The sequence below is a fragment of the Passer domesticus genome, chromosome 18 (assembly GCF_036417665.1).
Source record: "Passer domesticus isolate bPasDom1 chromosome 18, bPasDom1.hap1, whole genome shotgun sequence".
Lineage (NCBI taxonomy): Eukaryota > Metazoa > Chordata > Aves > Passeriformes > Passeridae > Passer > Passer domesticus.
In genome coordinates, this window is record NC_087491.1 from 12325759 (window position 1) to 12342065 (window position 16307).

Consider the following 16307-nt stretch of genomic DNA (forward strand, 5'->3'; position numbering starts at 1 on the left):
GCATTCAGGTTTTCCTTCCATTATTGACTGGAGCATCTTGCTCATGAAATCAGAGCCCCAGCTCCCTCTCACCCACCAGTGCCAGCATCCCAGTGCTGCAGTGAAAGGCTCACGTGAAGCATTTGGCCTCCCAGGGACAGGGATTACAAACGGGCAGGAATCAAGGGAAATTCGATTCTTTCTCCCCACCTACTGTCTTCATGTTTGCAAACTGTATTAGCTCCTGCTGCTTGCAATTCCAGAAACACTTCCCTTTCTCTTTGGGGCTCATGCCAGCCACATCTGCCTATTGCTGTAATCTCATTTTGCAGGGTGCCACATCTCTTAGTAGCTTTTGATTGTGGTAACACATCTAAGCATCTCAGAAAGCACATCAGAAACTGTCTGACATACAGAAAAAATATGTTCAGAATAGAAACATCCTTCCTGACATTTGGATATTTGTCTCCACTTGTACTAGAAAATTACTAGAAATTTCTGCATTTAAATGCAGAAAATTATCTACATTTTTAAAGAGAAGGCTCCTAATCTTTTCAATGAGAAATTAATTTTTGATTGAATTTAGCATACTCTGCTGCTCTGAAGAACAATCTGAATCGTAATTGACTTTTAATCTAACTTAAATAATACAGCAGTTCATGCTTTGCTGATTTCCATGAAAATATGTGCACAGTTTTGTCTGTTTAAAAATCTACGTTGGAAGACATGATTACAAGTTTTACAATTTGAAAATAATTGTTACATACATTGCTACAGGAAATCGATTTGTATTTTTCCTTTTGGTGGTGTTCTGCTTGGGCAGTGGTGGGTAGGGCTGGACCCCTGCACCCCACCCAGCCACAGACCATGGCCACACCTGAAACATCTCCCTCTCCCCAGGAAAAACCATCCCAGCATGATCTGCTGTCTGCTGGGCTGAAGGAGATGAGAAGGGCTGTGGCACTGCCATTTCTTTTGCCATGATTGTGGCATTTCTTATGTAGCAACTGTTGCAGAGGTTTTCCTAGGGGAAAAAAAAAAAAGCTATAAACGGGTCTCTTGTTGCAATTTATAGCATCCTACTAGAGTAATTAGTACTATTTCTTATTTGAATTTCAAATTATTATTTGAACTCTGACTTGAATTCAAACAATCCCTATCCTACAATAAAATACCCTACAGATGTTGACAACTACAGTTCACTTATTATTGGGCAACCTACATACACTTCTTTTAACACAACCCAAAGACAGAAGAAAAGGTCAAACCCCCAGAAGTGCATTTCTCCCCCAGTACCCGTTTGCAATAGAAGCTGTTTCAAACTTTTGTTGTTTCATGAAAAAAGGAGCAAAACTTTAAAATTCTGATCTTCTAGATAAAAACATGCTGCTGCTGGACCTGCCACTTCAGAACACGGAGGTTTGGGAACAGGAAACAAACCCTTCACCTACCAGCTATGGAAAAGAGGTAAATTAAAAAAAATCTAAGAAGAAAACAACACAGCATTACTGAAAACAAAACCCTGAGTGCAGGCTGGAGCTGGCGATGCAGCACAGCCCGCGGTGTGCACAGATTGCCTTTCACAAAAGCTGGGTGTAAGTTACACTTGCGAGTAAGGACCAACAGAGCCCCTTCCTTCTGTCCCCACGAAGGGACGTTTCTGGCAGGGCTGGTGATCCCTGTTTCCCACATCGTGTGATTGATTGCACTCTCCCCCTTAGAAGAGTTGATTGGTTTCCTGGTGCCAGGAAAATGATTGATGAATATTTCAGGCCATGGGCCTCTCTTCCTGCTGGGTGTCCTTTTCACATGTCTCCAATGGGCCTGGGGATTTTTTTCAAGACGAGGAAGTGTCATTTTTATGGATATCATCCTGTGAGAGGGACAGTTCACTGAGCAGAAGCCTTATGTAAATCCAAGTGACATACTAAAGGTCAGCTCAAGTGTTGAGGTGATGGACCCCAACTGGCAGTGCCAGGTAAGCAGGAGAACAGAACTGGGCAAAGAAAAGCTTCACAGAGCAGCAGCACACAGGAGGCACCGAGCAGCCACTCCCCGAGCTTGGTGGCACCCAACACTGGCACCCAACACTGGCACCCAACACTGGCACCTTTCCTCAGCTCCCCTCAGCTCTGTGCACCACCACGAGTACAGTAAATCTGCAGGTAAGAGCAGCCCCTGCTTGTGACCCACACAAAGGGCATTTCCTCAGCACTGCTGATAAAACAGGCAGAGGACAGAGAGTCTCCTGGCAAAAGCACTCACAAGACATCTGAAACAACATACTTAGGAATAATTCCTCGTAAGCGTTGCCAAACAACATAAAGCTACAGCTGTGAGCTGAATGAAGAGATTTTTGGAGGACGAGCTGGTGTTTGGCAGAACTTTCAGAGACCCAGAGTTCCTTGACAAATTTTTGCTACAACCACGACAGCCATCATTTAATCACTTGGACTGAGGACCTGAGGGCTCTGCAGCAATTCCCAGGGTAAAGCCCGGGCTGCTGAGCAGCAGCTGATCAGAATAAACTCTGCCTTGCTCATCCACAGCCCAGGGTACAGCACCTGCAGGTGGTGGGCACAGGGAGCCCACCCCGAGCACCTGCACACACTGCACCCACATCTCCTGCAGGAACAGCTGCACAGGCTGTATCCAACAAGAGAATTTTGTCCCAGGGACATCACAGGTCAGATTATGTTCCCATCAAATCTACTGAAGGTTTCCCCTCAAGTTTCAGCTGGGAGGGATTTCCAGACAAGAGCATCACAGCAGTCTGCAGTTTGGTGTTAGAGCTGTGATAGATTTTTACTGGGTTTTGGGTTTGTTTTTTTTTGTTTTTTTTTTTTACAAATGAAAAAAGGGCTTAAAAAATTAATCTTTCATACTGACCAGAAATGTCTGTACGTTTAAATTTCACCACCTCTGCAAGCCTCCAGCTGGGACGATTAGGCAATGGAAGGCATACATGTAACTTGTGCTCTCTGAAGGACGCAGGGTCCACCCTGGGTAAATGAAACCTCCTTATCGAAGTGCTGGGGAGAACTCAGATACCCCAGGCATATACTGCTTTCAAGATAAGTTATTGGCAATCGTTTACCAATAAAGAACTTCACTGAAGCCAGCCTCTCCGCGGAGGATTTCCTCTTTCTAACAAAACCCGTACAGAATCATTTTTATCAACACATAAAATCTGGAAGTCTTCTAATTATGTAATTAGAACTGTAATAATTAAGACCAAAGCTAAAGCTCGAAGGGCCCCCTTGTCCCCCAACTTCCCTTTCTCAATTAACTCTGCACAGTGATAACCACTTTGGCTTAAAGGCTAAAAAAGGACAGGATCAAAAGGCTGGTTTAATACAGCTGGAGGGAAAGAATGCATTTCAGCTCCCCAGCAGCCATCTGATGAAACCCTGGGCCAATTCCCTATGTAAATGACTTAATTAGAATTACCAGATTACACTGCTGAAGGCTTTATTTAAATAGGCAGTTTATCAACAGGATAAACTGTGCTCCCATTCTCACAGAATGCTGGTGTAAATGCATCTGCTCAAAGCTCCACCACGTAGGAGTTGAACAGTAATTCAATAAACCACTGGCACATTTTCCCCACCAAAAAAAGAAATACCACAAAGGACTTGCCAGAGGCAGGACAGAAAGATAGCTACTGCTTCCCAACAATCAAGAATTAGTCTCCCAGATGGGAAAGTTCCCTGATTTTCTAGAATTCAATATCTTTATATTGTTTCATAGCAAAGCAGGGAAAAAAATCCTGTTGTTGCAGTGTCACATCACACACTGCATCTGCTCAACATCCAGCACTAGTCCCGGGCTCAGCACAAAAAGGCATGCATAAACCCATTTTCCTGATTAATGATCTACAGAAGCCATCAATACCAAATTCCAACTTTATACCAAGAGGTATTTTTCCATCTCTACCATCAAATCAAACAAAGGAGTTAAGCTGTTCCTAAATTACAAGTCTTCCATTTCCCATCACAGAACTGAGAAAAAAATGCATAGGATTCTGAAGTATTATTATTTACAAAAGCAAGAGACATCCACATTCAAGGAGCCAACACTGAGCTGAAATAACACTGTAGCTTCTTGTTTATTCAGAGACATTTGACTTCAGCAGCGTTGCCATTCGACAACTCCATTTGTTTTTCTTCCTAAATCTTCAAAGAAATGTTTATAGCAAGTAAACTAAGACCCAACTATATCAATGAAATAGTCTTTGTTAAGCAAAGGCTTATCTCATCAGATGCAAAGCAACCAAGCATAAAGAACCACTAAAAATGTCAGTGTGTGCCAGTAAAGTTTGGGAATGCTGTGGAAAGGGAAGGGATGCAGGCAAAGGGACTTTTCTTTGAAAACCTTACATTCTTTGTGCTCTGACAACTTTCCTCTTTTCTCTGGTATGAAGTTTATCCAGATCAGTAATCTGCCCATCTGAAGCTCTGATAGTTTTACGGGAACACAAAATTCAAGTTTTTTGTTTAGTTTCCTGATAAATCTGTTTTCCAAGACCACAACTTTGGTCACAACAAAGTGACCAAAGTTACTTTAATTCTAACTAATCTGTCGTGTCCCTATTTTAGCTAAGACATGAAATAATTAAAACTATGTAAAAGCCACCGTGTCTCACTCACAGAGGAAAAAGATGCCAACTGAAGCTATAGCAAGGCTGATCTTAAATGGGATCCTGTTGAGAAATAATTGCTACTACTGCAGGAAAAATTAATGTCTTAGTGAAATTGCTTTAAAAAAAAAGGTTTTACGCGTTGCTATTGATTTGCTCAATGGCAAAATCTGTTTCTTACATGGGAGAGGAAGTACTCAAATTGCCAAGGGAAAACCATCATCTTATATTCTAAGAACGTCAAGTGTCCCCTCAAATAATGAGCCTGCAATTGCCTGTAACTGCTGAAATAAAACTACACCCTGCATTTCAAAGTTATCCCGAGCCTTCTCTCACTGAAGGCGCCAATAAACTTGCAGCAGTTTACTCTGGGTTAACACAGAAGCCACGTGCACAGCTTAAGTTCATTAATGATTTTAACATTAACATTTTAACACCAAGAATGCAATTGGACTTTTATACCTCAATTTTCACTGGTTTTGTTAAGATGTTGTTCCTCTAGGTACCAAAAGTACCACGAATCTTTCTTAAGAAAACGAAATATTCAGAGTCTCCATTTGCCATTACCATTTGCAGGTATTTTATAAAACCATGAATTAACAACCCAATCTTTCCTGCTCCTCCCCCAGAGGCTTTAGAAAGACTGAAGGTCAAGCAACGTCTCAACACCGCACCAGCATTTCACATTTTTGAAGGCAAAGTAGTAAAAGGTGGTTACATCACCCATTCAAAAGACTAACCACAGCCACAGGTACGTCTGTCACAAGAAACTCTTAAAGCTAATCTGATTAATCAAAAGAGATTTCCCCCAAAATCCCACATCTGTGGGAAAATTAGCAAATGCAGACAGAGCATTAATGTTGTTGTACTCTTAGGGACACTAAAGCAACAGACACTTCACAAATTAAACCAGAAAGTTCAAAAAGTATTACGGCTATATTAAAGCATTAAGAGTGTTACTAGAGCGTTATTAAAGTATCTAAGAGTATTAAGTGTCCTTCATCCAATTGGACATCTAATTAAGTGAGGGGGAATAAAGAGCTTCCAGGGACAACTCAACATTACACATCGGGGCGCTTCCAGAAATGCCCATTTCTGCCGTTCCCACACTGCCTATCTTTTGGAGCCGCCTGTATCTCGAAAAGCGAGGATGCTGCCTGATAAAAAGCCTCTTTTGTCTGAGCAAACCCTTTGTAGAGAACCCGAGTACCTTAAGATGGTAAAATGCAATTGTAAACCATAAAAATTGGCAGGGACATTCAAGTGCAGATGCGGCATCTGCATACGGGAAGTGTAAAAGGGTCCCAAATGGTGCCCATAAACCCGGGGCAGGGGCCGAGCCACGGCACCCGCGGGGCACCGGGGCACGGCCGGGCCCGGCCCGACGGGGCAGCCCCGGCGCCTCGCAGCACCGCGGCTGCCCCGGCAAAGGGCGATTGCTGCGAGGCCGGATAAACTCGCGGGACACGCCGCCCGTCCGAGGGGACCCGCGGCCAGCAGCGACCCCCGAGCCCCGAGCGCGCCCCGGCCCCGGCCCGGCCCGGGCAGCGGGCACGGCGGGCACGGCGGGCACGGCCCTTTGTTGCGCCCCGCGGCCGCGGAAAGCCGCGGGCCCGCACCGGGCAGGCAGGCGGAGCCCCCGGTAGCGCCGGCCCCGGCCCGCCCGGCCCCTCACGCTGCACTCACCGCTGCGGGGCGGCCCCTTGCTGGCGGCGCGCGGCTCCGGCAGCTCCGCGGGCGGCTCCAGCTCCATGGCGGCGCCGGGGCCGCGCCGGGCCGCGCCGGGGCTCGGCGGTCTCAGCGGCCCCGGCGGCCGCGCTGCCCCATGGCCGCTCGGGCGCTGCTGACAGCCAGGGCCGCGCCGCGCTCGGCCGGGCCGGCCGCGCCCCGCCCCTCCGGGGCACCACGGGAGCCGTAGTCCGAGCGCCGCCCGCGGGGAGCCCGGCCCGGCCCCGCCGGCCGCGCCCCCGGCCCGCCCCAGCGCCCGCCCCGCCTGCCCGGCCCGGTGCACCGGGGGCGGCGGGGCGCCAGGGGGCACCCGGCGGCCGAGCCGCCGCGCACCGGCAGAGGGGAACCGGGCACGGGGCACGGGGGAACCGCACAGCCCCGGCGAGGGTCCGCTGCTCTCCAGCCCCGCGGTGGAGGGATGGGGCAGCCGCGGAGGGACGGCAGCCCCGGCGCGGGGCAGCGGGAGCCCCGGCGGGCACGGGCGGCTCCTCCCGGGGGGAACGCGCCGCCCCCGCGCCGCCGCTGGGCCGTTGCCGCCGCCGGGACGGGGCGGGGCGGGACGGGGCGGACGCGCGGACGGGACGGGCGGCTCCTCCCCGCCGCCGGGACGGGCCGGGCCGGGCCGGGCGGAGCGGGCGCTCGGTGCGGGCGGTCAGCGCCGCTCTCGCCATGCGGGCGCTGCTGCTCCCCGCGCTGCTGCTCCCGGCGCTGGCCGCGGTGCGCGGAGCCGCCACGGTAAGGACGGGCCGGACCGGCACCGGCACCGGCACCGGCTGCGGTCGGGACCGGGACCGGGATCGCGACCGGGACCGGGATCGCGGCCGGAGCGATCCCGGCGGCGGTCGGGAGCGGGCAGGGCACCCCGGTGTCCCCGGCGGTCGCTGCTCTCCGTGCCCGGGCGGAGCGGGCGGGGGTCCCGGGAAGGGCCGGTTCGGGTGCCGGTGCTCCCACGGCGGGGGTTCGGCGCAGGGAACGCCGGGCTGTGGGCGCGTTCGAGCGGCTGGAAGGTGCCCAAGCCCCGGCGCTGCGGTGATGGGCGCTGCAGGGAGCGACTCCGTGCCAGGGAGAGCAGCCCAGACAAGCCTTGCCCCGCGGGGGTGAGGAGCAGGAGCGGCACCGGGCAGCGGGAGCCAGCCTCCCCCGTGCGTCCCGGAGCCCTCGGTCCAGCTGGAAGACGTCTCCCACGGGGTCAGTGGCCGGAGCGGGGCCGGAGCGGGGACACCGGCACCCAGCCCAGAGGAATGGCGGTGGGAGCAGCTACTGCTAGGATCACCAAATGTTAAAAAGGCAGGATTCTCCGAGACATTTGGTGGGAAACGACGCTGACACAGCTGTTGTCGGGCAGCGCTTAGCCTGGAACAGATATCCAAAGGCTGGAATGCCCTGTTGCTTGGGCTCCCGGCGGCGTGCCAGGGGTGATGCTGGCAGGACTCGGCGACCCACGTGCTGCCGCCTCCCTCCCCGCAGGTGCTGCCTGCTGTGCTCAGAGGTGTTTCCTCCGCTCTTGAGTTGGATGGGATCCCACCGGTGGGCATGCGTGTGCCACACCGGCGCTTGGCACGGCTGTGTCCCCGTGACCAACACGGGACGCCCAGGCAGCGCCAGCGCCCGGGGCCTGGCCGCCGTCAGCCACGGCCCAGCCCTGCCAGCACCGTTGTGCCTCAGCTGCAGGACGTGTTTGACACCTTGTGCCAAGCCTGGGAGGAGGAGGAAGAGCAGGGTGACATGGTTTCCCTTCTGTGACGGGGACATGCCTCCCAGCAGCTTATCAACACAGCGTGTTTTCCTCCGAGACGAGTCCTCTGGCAGCAGCCGAGGGACAGCTTAAAAGCTGGCCAAGGGTCACTGTCAAAGGTCCCGCTTTCTCCAAATAATGTCACAAACTCTGTGCTCACATGGATGCTCTTGCAAGAGGTCCCGGAAACCGGGAAAATTACCCAGCTCATAAAACTTGCAGTGAGGAAACCCTCAGCAAAGTGCAGGGACACTCTCCCACACAGCCATGGGTGTGCAGCCCCCGGGGAGAGAGGAGAGGCAGCAGCCACCTGCCAGCACCCTGGGCTGGGGTCTGCCACGGGTGGGGGACCCGGGGAAAGAATCCCCAGAGCCCCTGCAGGGCAGGGTTTCTTTGGGAGAACCTCAGCAGGTTTCTTGGGGAGCTCACAGATTGCCACCTGGAGAGAGCAGAGCAGCATGGGCTGCCCTCTGCACTCACGTCCCCAGCCACCTGTGCGTGCCCTGGGGTGGGCTGTCCCCTGCGGGGTCGGGCACAGCCGGGCAGGGGCTGACAGGGGGCACAGCCGAGGCACCGCGGTGGGCGACCGTCACAGCGTCTCCCCGCGTGGGAGCCTGTTCTTTAATACTTCCTCGCTTATGGGTTTTTCTGTATAAATAGAGCGTGCAGTTCCTGTTTAGGGAAGCTGGCAGACGGCGCAGCGAGGTTTAGTGTTACGGCCCCACGCGGAGGTGGGCGGCGGTCCGGGCGGTGTGGAGATACCGGGCACGGTGCGGGGACACCCGGGCACGGTGCGGGGACACCCGGGCACGGTGCGGGGACACCCGCGGCGCCTTTGCCCACCGGGACGGACGTGGCCGGAGCCGGGCGGGTCTCTGGGAAGGGGATGGCCCTTCATGCGTGGGAGAGGAGCTGTGACACGCTGTGCAGTGTCACAGCTGCTCGGGTGGGTTCGTGCTCTGCGCACCGCCTGCTCAGCCCAGCCTCAGCGGGACTTGCGGGACCCGTGCCTGCCGGCCCGGCACGGCACAGCACGGCACGGCACGGCACAGCGTGCCGGGGCCGAGGCAGGGGATGCTCAGCCCAGGGTCACCGCTCCCTCAGGAACGAGCTTCCAGCTCGGCTGCAGCCGTGCCCTGCAGAAGGGGCTGGGAGCAGGGGTCTCAGCATGTGCCGGGGTCGGGCTGCGCTGCAGCCGGGGCACCTTCACCGGCGGCTGCTGCTGCTCTGGGTGCTGCCAGGAACGGGGGACCCAGCTTGGAGCTGAAGTGGCACCCAGGGGTCTCTCCTGGGATTGCCGCAGGATGCGTGCTCACCGGGCAGTGCCGGGCACGCTGCCGGCCGGGACAGCCCGGCTCCGGGGCTGCTGGCTGTGTGCTGGCAGCTCTGGCCGGGCTGGAGCCCTCCTGCCTGTTTGCACAAGCGCCGCAGTGGCCATGGGGGAGGTCAGGGGCCCCGGGGAGGTGGTGTTTGGGGAGGGGGTCCCTGCCCCGCTCCCTGCTGAGAACTTGATTAGATTCTGCTCAATTTACAGCCCTTTGGCTTCCTGGTGTTTCCCTTCAGCCAGCAGGACCTGGTTTCCCTTTGAACGAAAGAGGGTTTTTTGAAATGCAAAATGTGTGAAGTTTTGCAGCCCTCCCTGAAGGGGGGGAAGCCCCTGGCCCGGGTGGGCTGTGGGGGGTCCCTGCCCGGCTCAGGGAGCGCCCCGGTGCCAGCAGGGCAGCGTCCCTGCGGCGCAGCACGGAGCATCCCTGGTACTGCCTTGTGGCAGGACGTGGAGCCCGCGGGCCTCTGCCCTTTCCCACGCCGCTCTGTGCTCCGGGGAGCACCGGGAGCCGCAGCTCAGCTTGTTTCCCAGCTCTGCCACCGTTCTGTTTCCCAGGATGAGTCAGAGTCCCTGTGGGCAGAGCCCTGTCCCTCCGGGGTCACCGCACTGCCTCTCACTGCTCTCCCACCCTCCGGGGCACTTGGAGCAGGCACATCCCCGCACATGGGACACCCAGAGCGGCCTGGCCGTGCTGCTGCCAGCCCGGGGGTCCCCCGCAGGTGCACAGCCTGTGGCAGGGGGTGGCAGGGACTCAGCTCCGCTGCTCCTGAGCACAGCGGGAGAAATGAGCTGAACCAGCCGAAAAGCACCCTGGGCTGTGTAGCGTGAATCAGGGCCATGTGTGGAAACAAGGGAGTCCTTGAGCCTGTGCCTGGGGCCATCGCGGCAGACCGAGGGGCCGAGCTCACCCCGAGGTGGCTGCATGTCACCACGAACAAGGGACCCTGTGTGGGCTCGGAGCCGTGCCGCGGGGGCACAGAGGCGCTGCTGGGTCTTCTTGCCACCATCCCTGCTCGCTGAGGTCTTGCTGGAGGCTGGGAAGCAGCCACAGAAATGAGGCTGAAGTACCTGGGCCACAAAGCACTGCAGGGATGAGCAGCTCCCTGGGCTTTGTCTCTGCCAGCCCGGCTGCAGAGCGGTGGGACAGGGTGCTCTGGACCAGACAGTGCCTCACTCCTTTGGGCACAGCTGTGGGCCCCGGGGGCAGCGGGACATCCCTGGGCAAGCGGCAGGGAGGGAGTGGCTGTGATGGTCTGCTGGGGTTGGCGAGGCCCTGCGGGACACCCGGGTGGGACACTGGGCTCATCACGCGTCCCGCAGGCTCTGGGTGAGGTGGACCAGGTCCGGATGACCTCAGAGGGCTCCGACTGCCGCTGCAAGTGCATCCTGCGGCCACTGAGCAAGGACGCCTGCAGCCGCGTCAGGAGCGGCAGCGCGCGCGTGGAGGATTTCTACACCGTGGAGACCGTGAGCTCGGGGGCCGACTGCAAGTGCTCCTGCACCGCGCCGCCCTCCTCGCTCAACCCCTGCGAGAACGAGTGGAGGATGGAGAAGCTGAAGAAACAGGCCCCTGAGCTCTTCAAGGTATCTGTGGTGTGGTGGGACTGGGGGCCAGACCCGCTCCCCACGCCGTGCCCTGTGCCCTGTGCCCCGTGCCCTGTGCCCCGTGCCCCGTGCCCCAGCCCTTACCCCAGGCCCCTCTGCAGCTGCAGGCCATGGTGGACCTGCTGGAGGGAACGCTGTACAGCATGGACCTGATGAAGGTGCACTCCTACATCGGCAAGGTGGTGGCACAGATGAACACGCTGGAGGAGGTGAGCGAGCTCCAGCAGCCCCATCCCCTCAGTGCTCCCCCCGTGAGCTCCCTGAACGGGCTCCAGCCCCGCCTCTCCTCTCCTGCAGACCATCAAGACCAACCTGAGCAGGGAGAATGACTTCATGAAGGAGAGCGTCCAGCACCTCACCGACCAGATGAAACGCTACGAGAACTACTCTGACATCATGATCAGCATCAAGAAGGAGATCTCCAACCTGGGCTACCAGCTGCTGCAGAAGGATGCGGCTGCCATCCCCGAGAGCAAGGCACAGGTACCCCAGGGCTCAGGTACCCCAGGGCACAGGTACCCCAGGGCACAGGTACCCCAGGGCTCGGGTACCCCAGGGCACAGGTACCCCAGGGCTCAGGTACCACAAGGCACAGGTACCCCAGGGCTCAGGTACCCCAGGGCACAGGTACCCCAGGGCTCGGGTACCCCAGGGCACAGGTACCCCAGGGCTCGGGTACCCCAGGGCACAGGTACCCCAGGGCACAGGTACCACAAGGCACAGGTACCCCAGGGCCCAGCCCCATGCAGGCAGTGGGAGCTGCCAGGCAGAGCAAAGCTCCCCCAGGCTTGTGGAGGATCCTTGGGGTAACCCCTGTGCCCACTGCCTGGCACGGTGGTGGCAGGGCAGAGGAGGGCATGGGAGGGAAGGGGGTCTGACCAGGCTGTGCCCCCCAGGACACGACAGGTGGCCGAGAGAAGGAGGCAGGGCGGTACCCCAGCACCCGCAAGGCTCTGGGGGACAAGGCAGGCCCCCGAGCGCCCAAGGAGAAGCCGCTGAAGCCTGAAAAGCCCAAAAAGGAGAACAGCAAGGCCAGGGCAGGGTCACAGCCCACGGCCAAGCCCAAGCCCCTGGCGCAGCAGCAGACTGTGGTCCGAGGCATCACCTACTACAAGGTCGGGCAGGTGGGAGCAGCAGAGGGTCCAACCAGCAGCCGTGGTGAGTCTGGGGGCAGGGCAGGGCTGGGGGGCACCTCTCACCGAGCCGGGGGGCCAGGTCCTGCCCCTGCCAACACACTGACCCCCAGCTCATCCCCCCACAGAGGGCTCTGTGAGAGGGGCAGCTGTGTCAGAGCAGCAGGAGGACAGGGGCCCCCTGCCCCCCTCAGCTGAGGGCACCCCAGCCCAATCTGCTGCACAGACGGAGACCACCATGCCCAGCAGCACAGCTACACCCAGCACTGCCCTGGCCCCCCGCAGCACTGCCCTGGGTCAGGGCCCTGACAGCACCGGGGACCCCGAGACACCCAACAGAGGTGGGTGAGCGGGGGGCGGCTGGAGAGGGCCCCCAGCCCCTGTTCCCAGTGCCCCTGGCCAAGCCAAGCCAGCGGGAAGGAGCAGGAGTCAGCTGCCCGGGCAGGGGTAAGCCTTCCTCTTCCTCCCTGGGCACGCAGTGAAGGAGGCGGAGTGCGAAGGCACCATCGAGGCGGTGGAGCCCCCCAGGGAGCACCACAGCTACGGGCGCAACGAGGGGGCCTGGATGAAGGACCCGGCAGCCAAGGATGACCGCATCTACGTCACCAACTACTACTATGGGAACAGCCTGGTGGAGTTCAGGAGCCTCGACAACTTCAAGCAGGGTGAGGGGGCGCAGGGGCCCTGGCTCCTCCTGGGTGGGTGGGCAGTGCTGTGTGACACCAGCTGTGCTGGGCCCTGGGGCGGTGGGCAGCTGAGGGGGGCATGCAGAGGGCAGCAAGGGTGACACAAGTCCCCTGCTGCTGCCAGCATGCTCTGGCCATCGTGCATGTGGAGGGTTCCAACACCTCTCCCACCCACCCACAGGCCGCTGGAGCAACCTCTATAAGCTGCCCTACAACTGGATTGGCACCGGGCACGTGGTGTACAGAGGGGCCTTCTACTACAACCGTGCCTTCACCAAGAACATCATCAAGTACGACCTGAAGGAGCGGTACGTGGCAGGCTGGGCGCAGCTCCACGACGTGGTGTACGAGGACACGACGCCCTGGAAGTGGAGGGGCCACTCGGACATCGACTTCGCTGTGGATGAGAGCGGGCTCTGGGTCATCTACCCCTCGGTGGACTACGACTACTCGCAGCAGGAGGTGATCGTCCTCAGCCGCCTGGACCCCGTGGACCTCTCGGTGCGCAAGGAAACCACCTGGAAGACGGGGCTGAAGCGCAACTCCTACGGGAACTGCTTCATCATCTGTGGCATCCTCTACGCTGTGGACACCTACAGCCAGAAGGAAGGGCAGATCTCCTACGCCTTCGACACGCACACGGACACGGAGGCAGAGCTCCGACTGCCCTTCCTCAACCACTACTCCTTCACCACGCAGGTCGACTACAACCCCAAGGAGAAGGTGCTCTATGCCTGGGACAACGGCCACCAGATGACCTACGGGCTGCGCTTCGTGGTCTGAGTGCCCGGGCGGGTCCCACTGCACTCCTGTGCCCACCTGCAGGCCATGCCTGCCCGGGGCACCCTGACGCAGCCTGGCCCTGGCACCCCCGCTCCAGCCAGGGCTGTGGCAAGAGCCCGGCTCCCACCCCAAAGCCTTGCCCCTCTGCTATGGCCATCACCTGCACCGTGCCCGCAGGGGGAGCACGCAAGAGCAGCCCCCAGCAGACACCCCTGTGACAACGTGGCCCCTGGGGCCGTGGCAGCTCGGCCAGCATCGCCTTCCCGGGACACGGAGGAGCCCAGCCCTGCCTCCCTGTGCCCCTGCTGGCACCGCCCGCCCTGCAGCAGCGCACCGAGCACCTCCTGCACTGCCCCCAGCCCGGCCCCGAGTGCCACCACTGCCAGCCCTGTGCCCTGCGTGTGCCCCGTGGGGCGGGCGGGCCCCCTCCCTGCCAGGCGCCAGGAACAGGTGCCAGCCGCTATTTTAGGAAGTGTGGTTAAGATGCCTCTGCTTTTGCTGATCATGAGTTTGTTATTTAAATGCGTTCACTGGAGCCGTGCAAGTCCCCTTCGGCAGCAGGCGTGGAGGAGCCTGCCTGGGGTGTCCAGCCTCACAATAACCAGCACACCTGCCCTCTCACCTGCCCTCCCACCTGCCCTCTCCCCTGCCCTCTCCCCTGCCCGCACCCAGCACTGGGCAGGGCAGCCCTCGGGCCTCTCCCTCTCCGTGTGAGGCAGAGCGAGGGGCTGCTTGGCTTGGTTTTGTTCATTTTAGACATGAGCAGTACTAAAACGTAACAGATGTGAGAGCGGGCTGTGTGTGCTGTCATTTGTCTGCAGCTGGGCAGGGTGGGTGCTGACCGTCCCCATCCCTCACTGTCCCTGTCCCTCTCCATCCTCATCCCCCGACCCGACTTCCACGGCCAGGCGTGCCAGGGGTTGCTGTCACAGCTCTGGCACACCTTGCAGGCACCTCTGCCCAGGGCGGGCACCCACGTTCCCCGGCAGCACCGGCACGGTGCCAGGGCGCTGCAGAGGCAGGGGGGTCCGGGTCCCTGGCGAGCAGCTCTGGCACTGTCCAGCCCGAGCTGCTCCCGGAGCGGAGCAGCTGAGCGTGGGCACGGCAGCAGCTGCCCCGGGGCTGCTCCGGGCTTGGCAAGCGCGGGGCTGCCGGGGGGCCCCGGGTGAGAGCAGCCCCCTCCCTGCCCGCCCGGTGCGGGCAGCGGCCCCTCGGCCCCGCCGGGCCCCGCACGCTCCGGCGCTGCGGAGCTGGCACCGCCCGCGTCCCTGCATGCGGAAAGGTTTCCCGCTGCGGAGACCCGGAGCTGGTGCCAGGCGCGGGGCAGCCTGGCTCCCCCTCTGCTGGCCCCACGCTGCTCCCAGAGCCTCCTCTGGCTCACGGCACCACCTGCCCCTTCTCCTGCTCCTGCCCCTGTGCCTTCCCTGCCCCTATCCGTGCCCCTGTCCCTATCCCTGGCCCTGTCCCTGCTCCTCTCCCTGCCCGTGCTCCTATCCCTGTCCCTGCCCCTGTCCCTGCCCCTGCCCCTGCCCCTATTCGTGTCCCTGCCCCTATCCCTGCCCCTATCCCTGCCCCTGTCCCTGCTCCTATCCCTGTCCCTGCCCCTGCCCCTGTCCCTGTCCCTGCCCCTGCCCCTATTCGTGTCCCTGCCCCTATCCCTGCTCCTGCCCTGCCCCTGCCCCTGCTCCTGCCCTGCCCCTGTCCCTGCCCCTGTGCCTTCCCTGCCCTTGCCCTTGCCCTGCCCCTATCCCTGCTCCTGCCCTGCCCCTGCCCCTATCCCTGCCCCTGCCCCTGTCCTTGTCCCTGTCCCTGCCCCTGCCTCTGCCCCTATCCCTGCCCGTGCTCCTATCCCTGCCCCTGCCCCTGTCCCTGTCATGCACAACCCCCTCGCTTGGCCGTGGGTCTTTGCCACCAAAAAGGAGCCAGCTGACTTTTCTCCCCCGACTGGGTCCCTGCCAGGCTTTTATCTAGCGATCCCCAGCAAATCCCTGTACAAACAATACGGATTTCTGACATTTTTTAGTGGTAAAGTAAACTCCCAGCACATCTCTAATTCCAGGGCTTTGTTGTTCTTCCGCAGGGGCTGCCGTGGCTCCACGCTGTGCTGGGCTGGGCTACGGACACCCCTGTGCTCCCCTCGGTCAGAAAACAGGGCAGGAAGGAATGAAACCCCAATGGTGGGAGTTGTGTGGGGTCCTTTGGGCTGTGGAGGGGAGTTCCAGGCCCAGCAGCCCTTTGTGAGCTGATCCTTGTTCTGGCACGGGTCCCCGATGGCTGGTCCTGCTCTCTGGTGCCACGTTCTGCCCCTGGGCCCAGTTGAGCCGCAGGACAAGCCAGGCTGGGGAGGACAGGAGTCCCCAAGCAGGACCCAGTGGGCACACGTGGGTGGGGGCAGGATGGGCTCCCGCTGCTGACTTCCAGACATTCCTCCTGTGCGTGGCCGGCACCACCTCGGCTCATAACGTGATTAAAAGATTAAAATCTCTCTGTTCAGCAGCAAGCAGCAAATGAAGCTTGAGCAGGGATGTTGGGGGGCTGTGGTGCTCGAAGCCCCCGTGACAGCGACGTGGCGCCTGGGGAAGGGCAGCTGAGGCCATCTGGGCAGGTGGCTCTGGTGCCCAAAATCTCCTCCTGTCCTCGGTGCAGCCGGGCAGTGAGCCCTGATCCCACCTCCCTTCTCAGTTACTGGCCG

At 59.0% G+C, this 16307-nt stretch overlaps 2 protein-coding genes across 5 annotated transcripts in view; one reads left to right on the plus strand and one right to left on the minus strand.

Annotated features, from left to right (window-relative positions):
- NR6A1 (nuclear receptor subfamily 6 group A member 1) overlaps window positions 1–6493 on the minus strand; it is a 73236-nt gene extending 66743 nt beyond the window's left edge. For all 3 annotated transcript variants that reach the window (XM_064394181.1, XM_064394180.1, XM_064394178.1), the window contains exon 1: window positions 6305–6493. In XM_064394181.1, the coding sequence (XP_064250251.1) occupies window positions 6305–6371 (67 nt within the window). In that variant the 5' untranslated portion in view covers window positions 6372–6493. The remainder of the gene's footprint in view (window positions 1–6304) is intronic.
- Window positions 6494–6667: 174 nt separating this feature from the next.
- On the plus strand, window positions 6668–14403 carry OLFML2A (olfactomedin like 2A). 2 transcript variants are annotated; one of them, XM_064393632.1, is made up of 8 exons: window positions 6668–7081; window positions 10729–10992; window positions 11115–11222; window positions 11311–11496; window positions 11910–12171; window positions 12275–12487; window positions 12626–12811; window positions 13014–14403. In XM_064393632.1, exons 1-8 carry the CDS (start codon window positions 7016–7018, stop codon window positions 13613–13615), a joined length of 1887 nt encoding a protein of 628 aa, XP_064249702.1. In that variant the 5' UTR covers window positions 6668–7015; the 3' UTR covers window positions 13616–14403. The 2 variants fall into 2 exon arrangements, with proteins under 2 accessions (XP_064249702.1, XP_064249701.1); XM_064393631.1 differs by lacking the exon at window positions 6668–7081 and having other exon boundaries at window positions 7146–10992.
- The last annotated feature ends 1904 nt before the right edge of the window (window positions 14404–16307 follow it).

Bases quoted from the DNA above. Each gene is read 5' to 3' on its own strand.
- OLFML2A (XM_064393631.1), top strand. From the start codon at position 10,657: ATGGTCTGCTGGGGTTGGCGAGGCCCTGCGGGACACCCGGGTGGGACA. The intron at 10,993-11,114 runs GTATCTGTGGTG...GCCCCTCTGCAG, and splicing joins AGGCCCCTGAGCTCTTCAAG to CTGCAGGCCATGGTGGACCT. The intron at 12,172-12,274 runs GTGAGTCTGGGG...ATCCCCCCACAG, and splicing joins GGGTCCAACCAGCAGCCGTG to AGGGCTCTGTGAGAGGGGCA.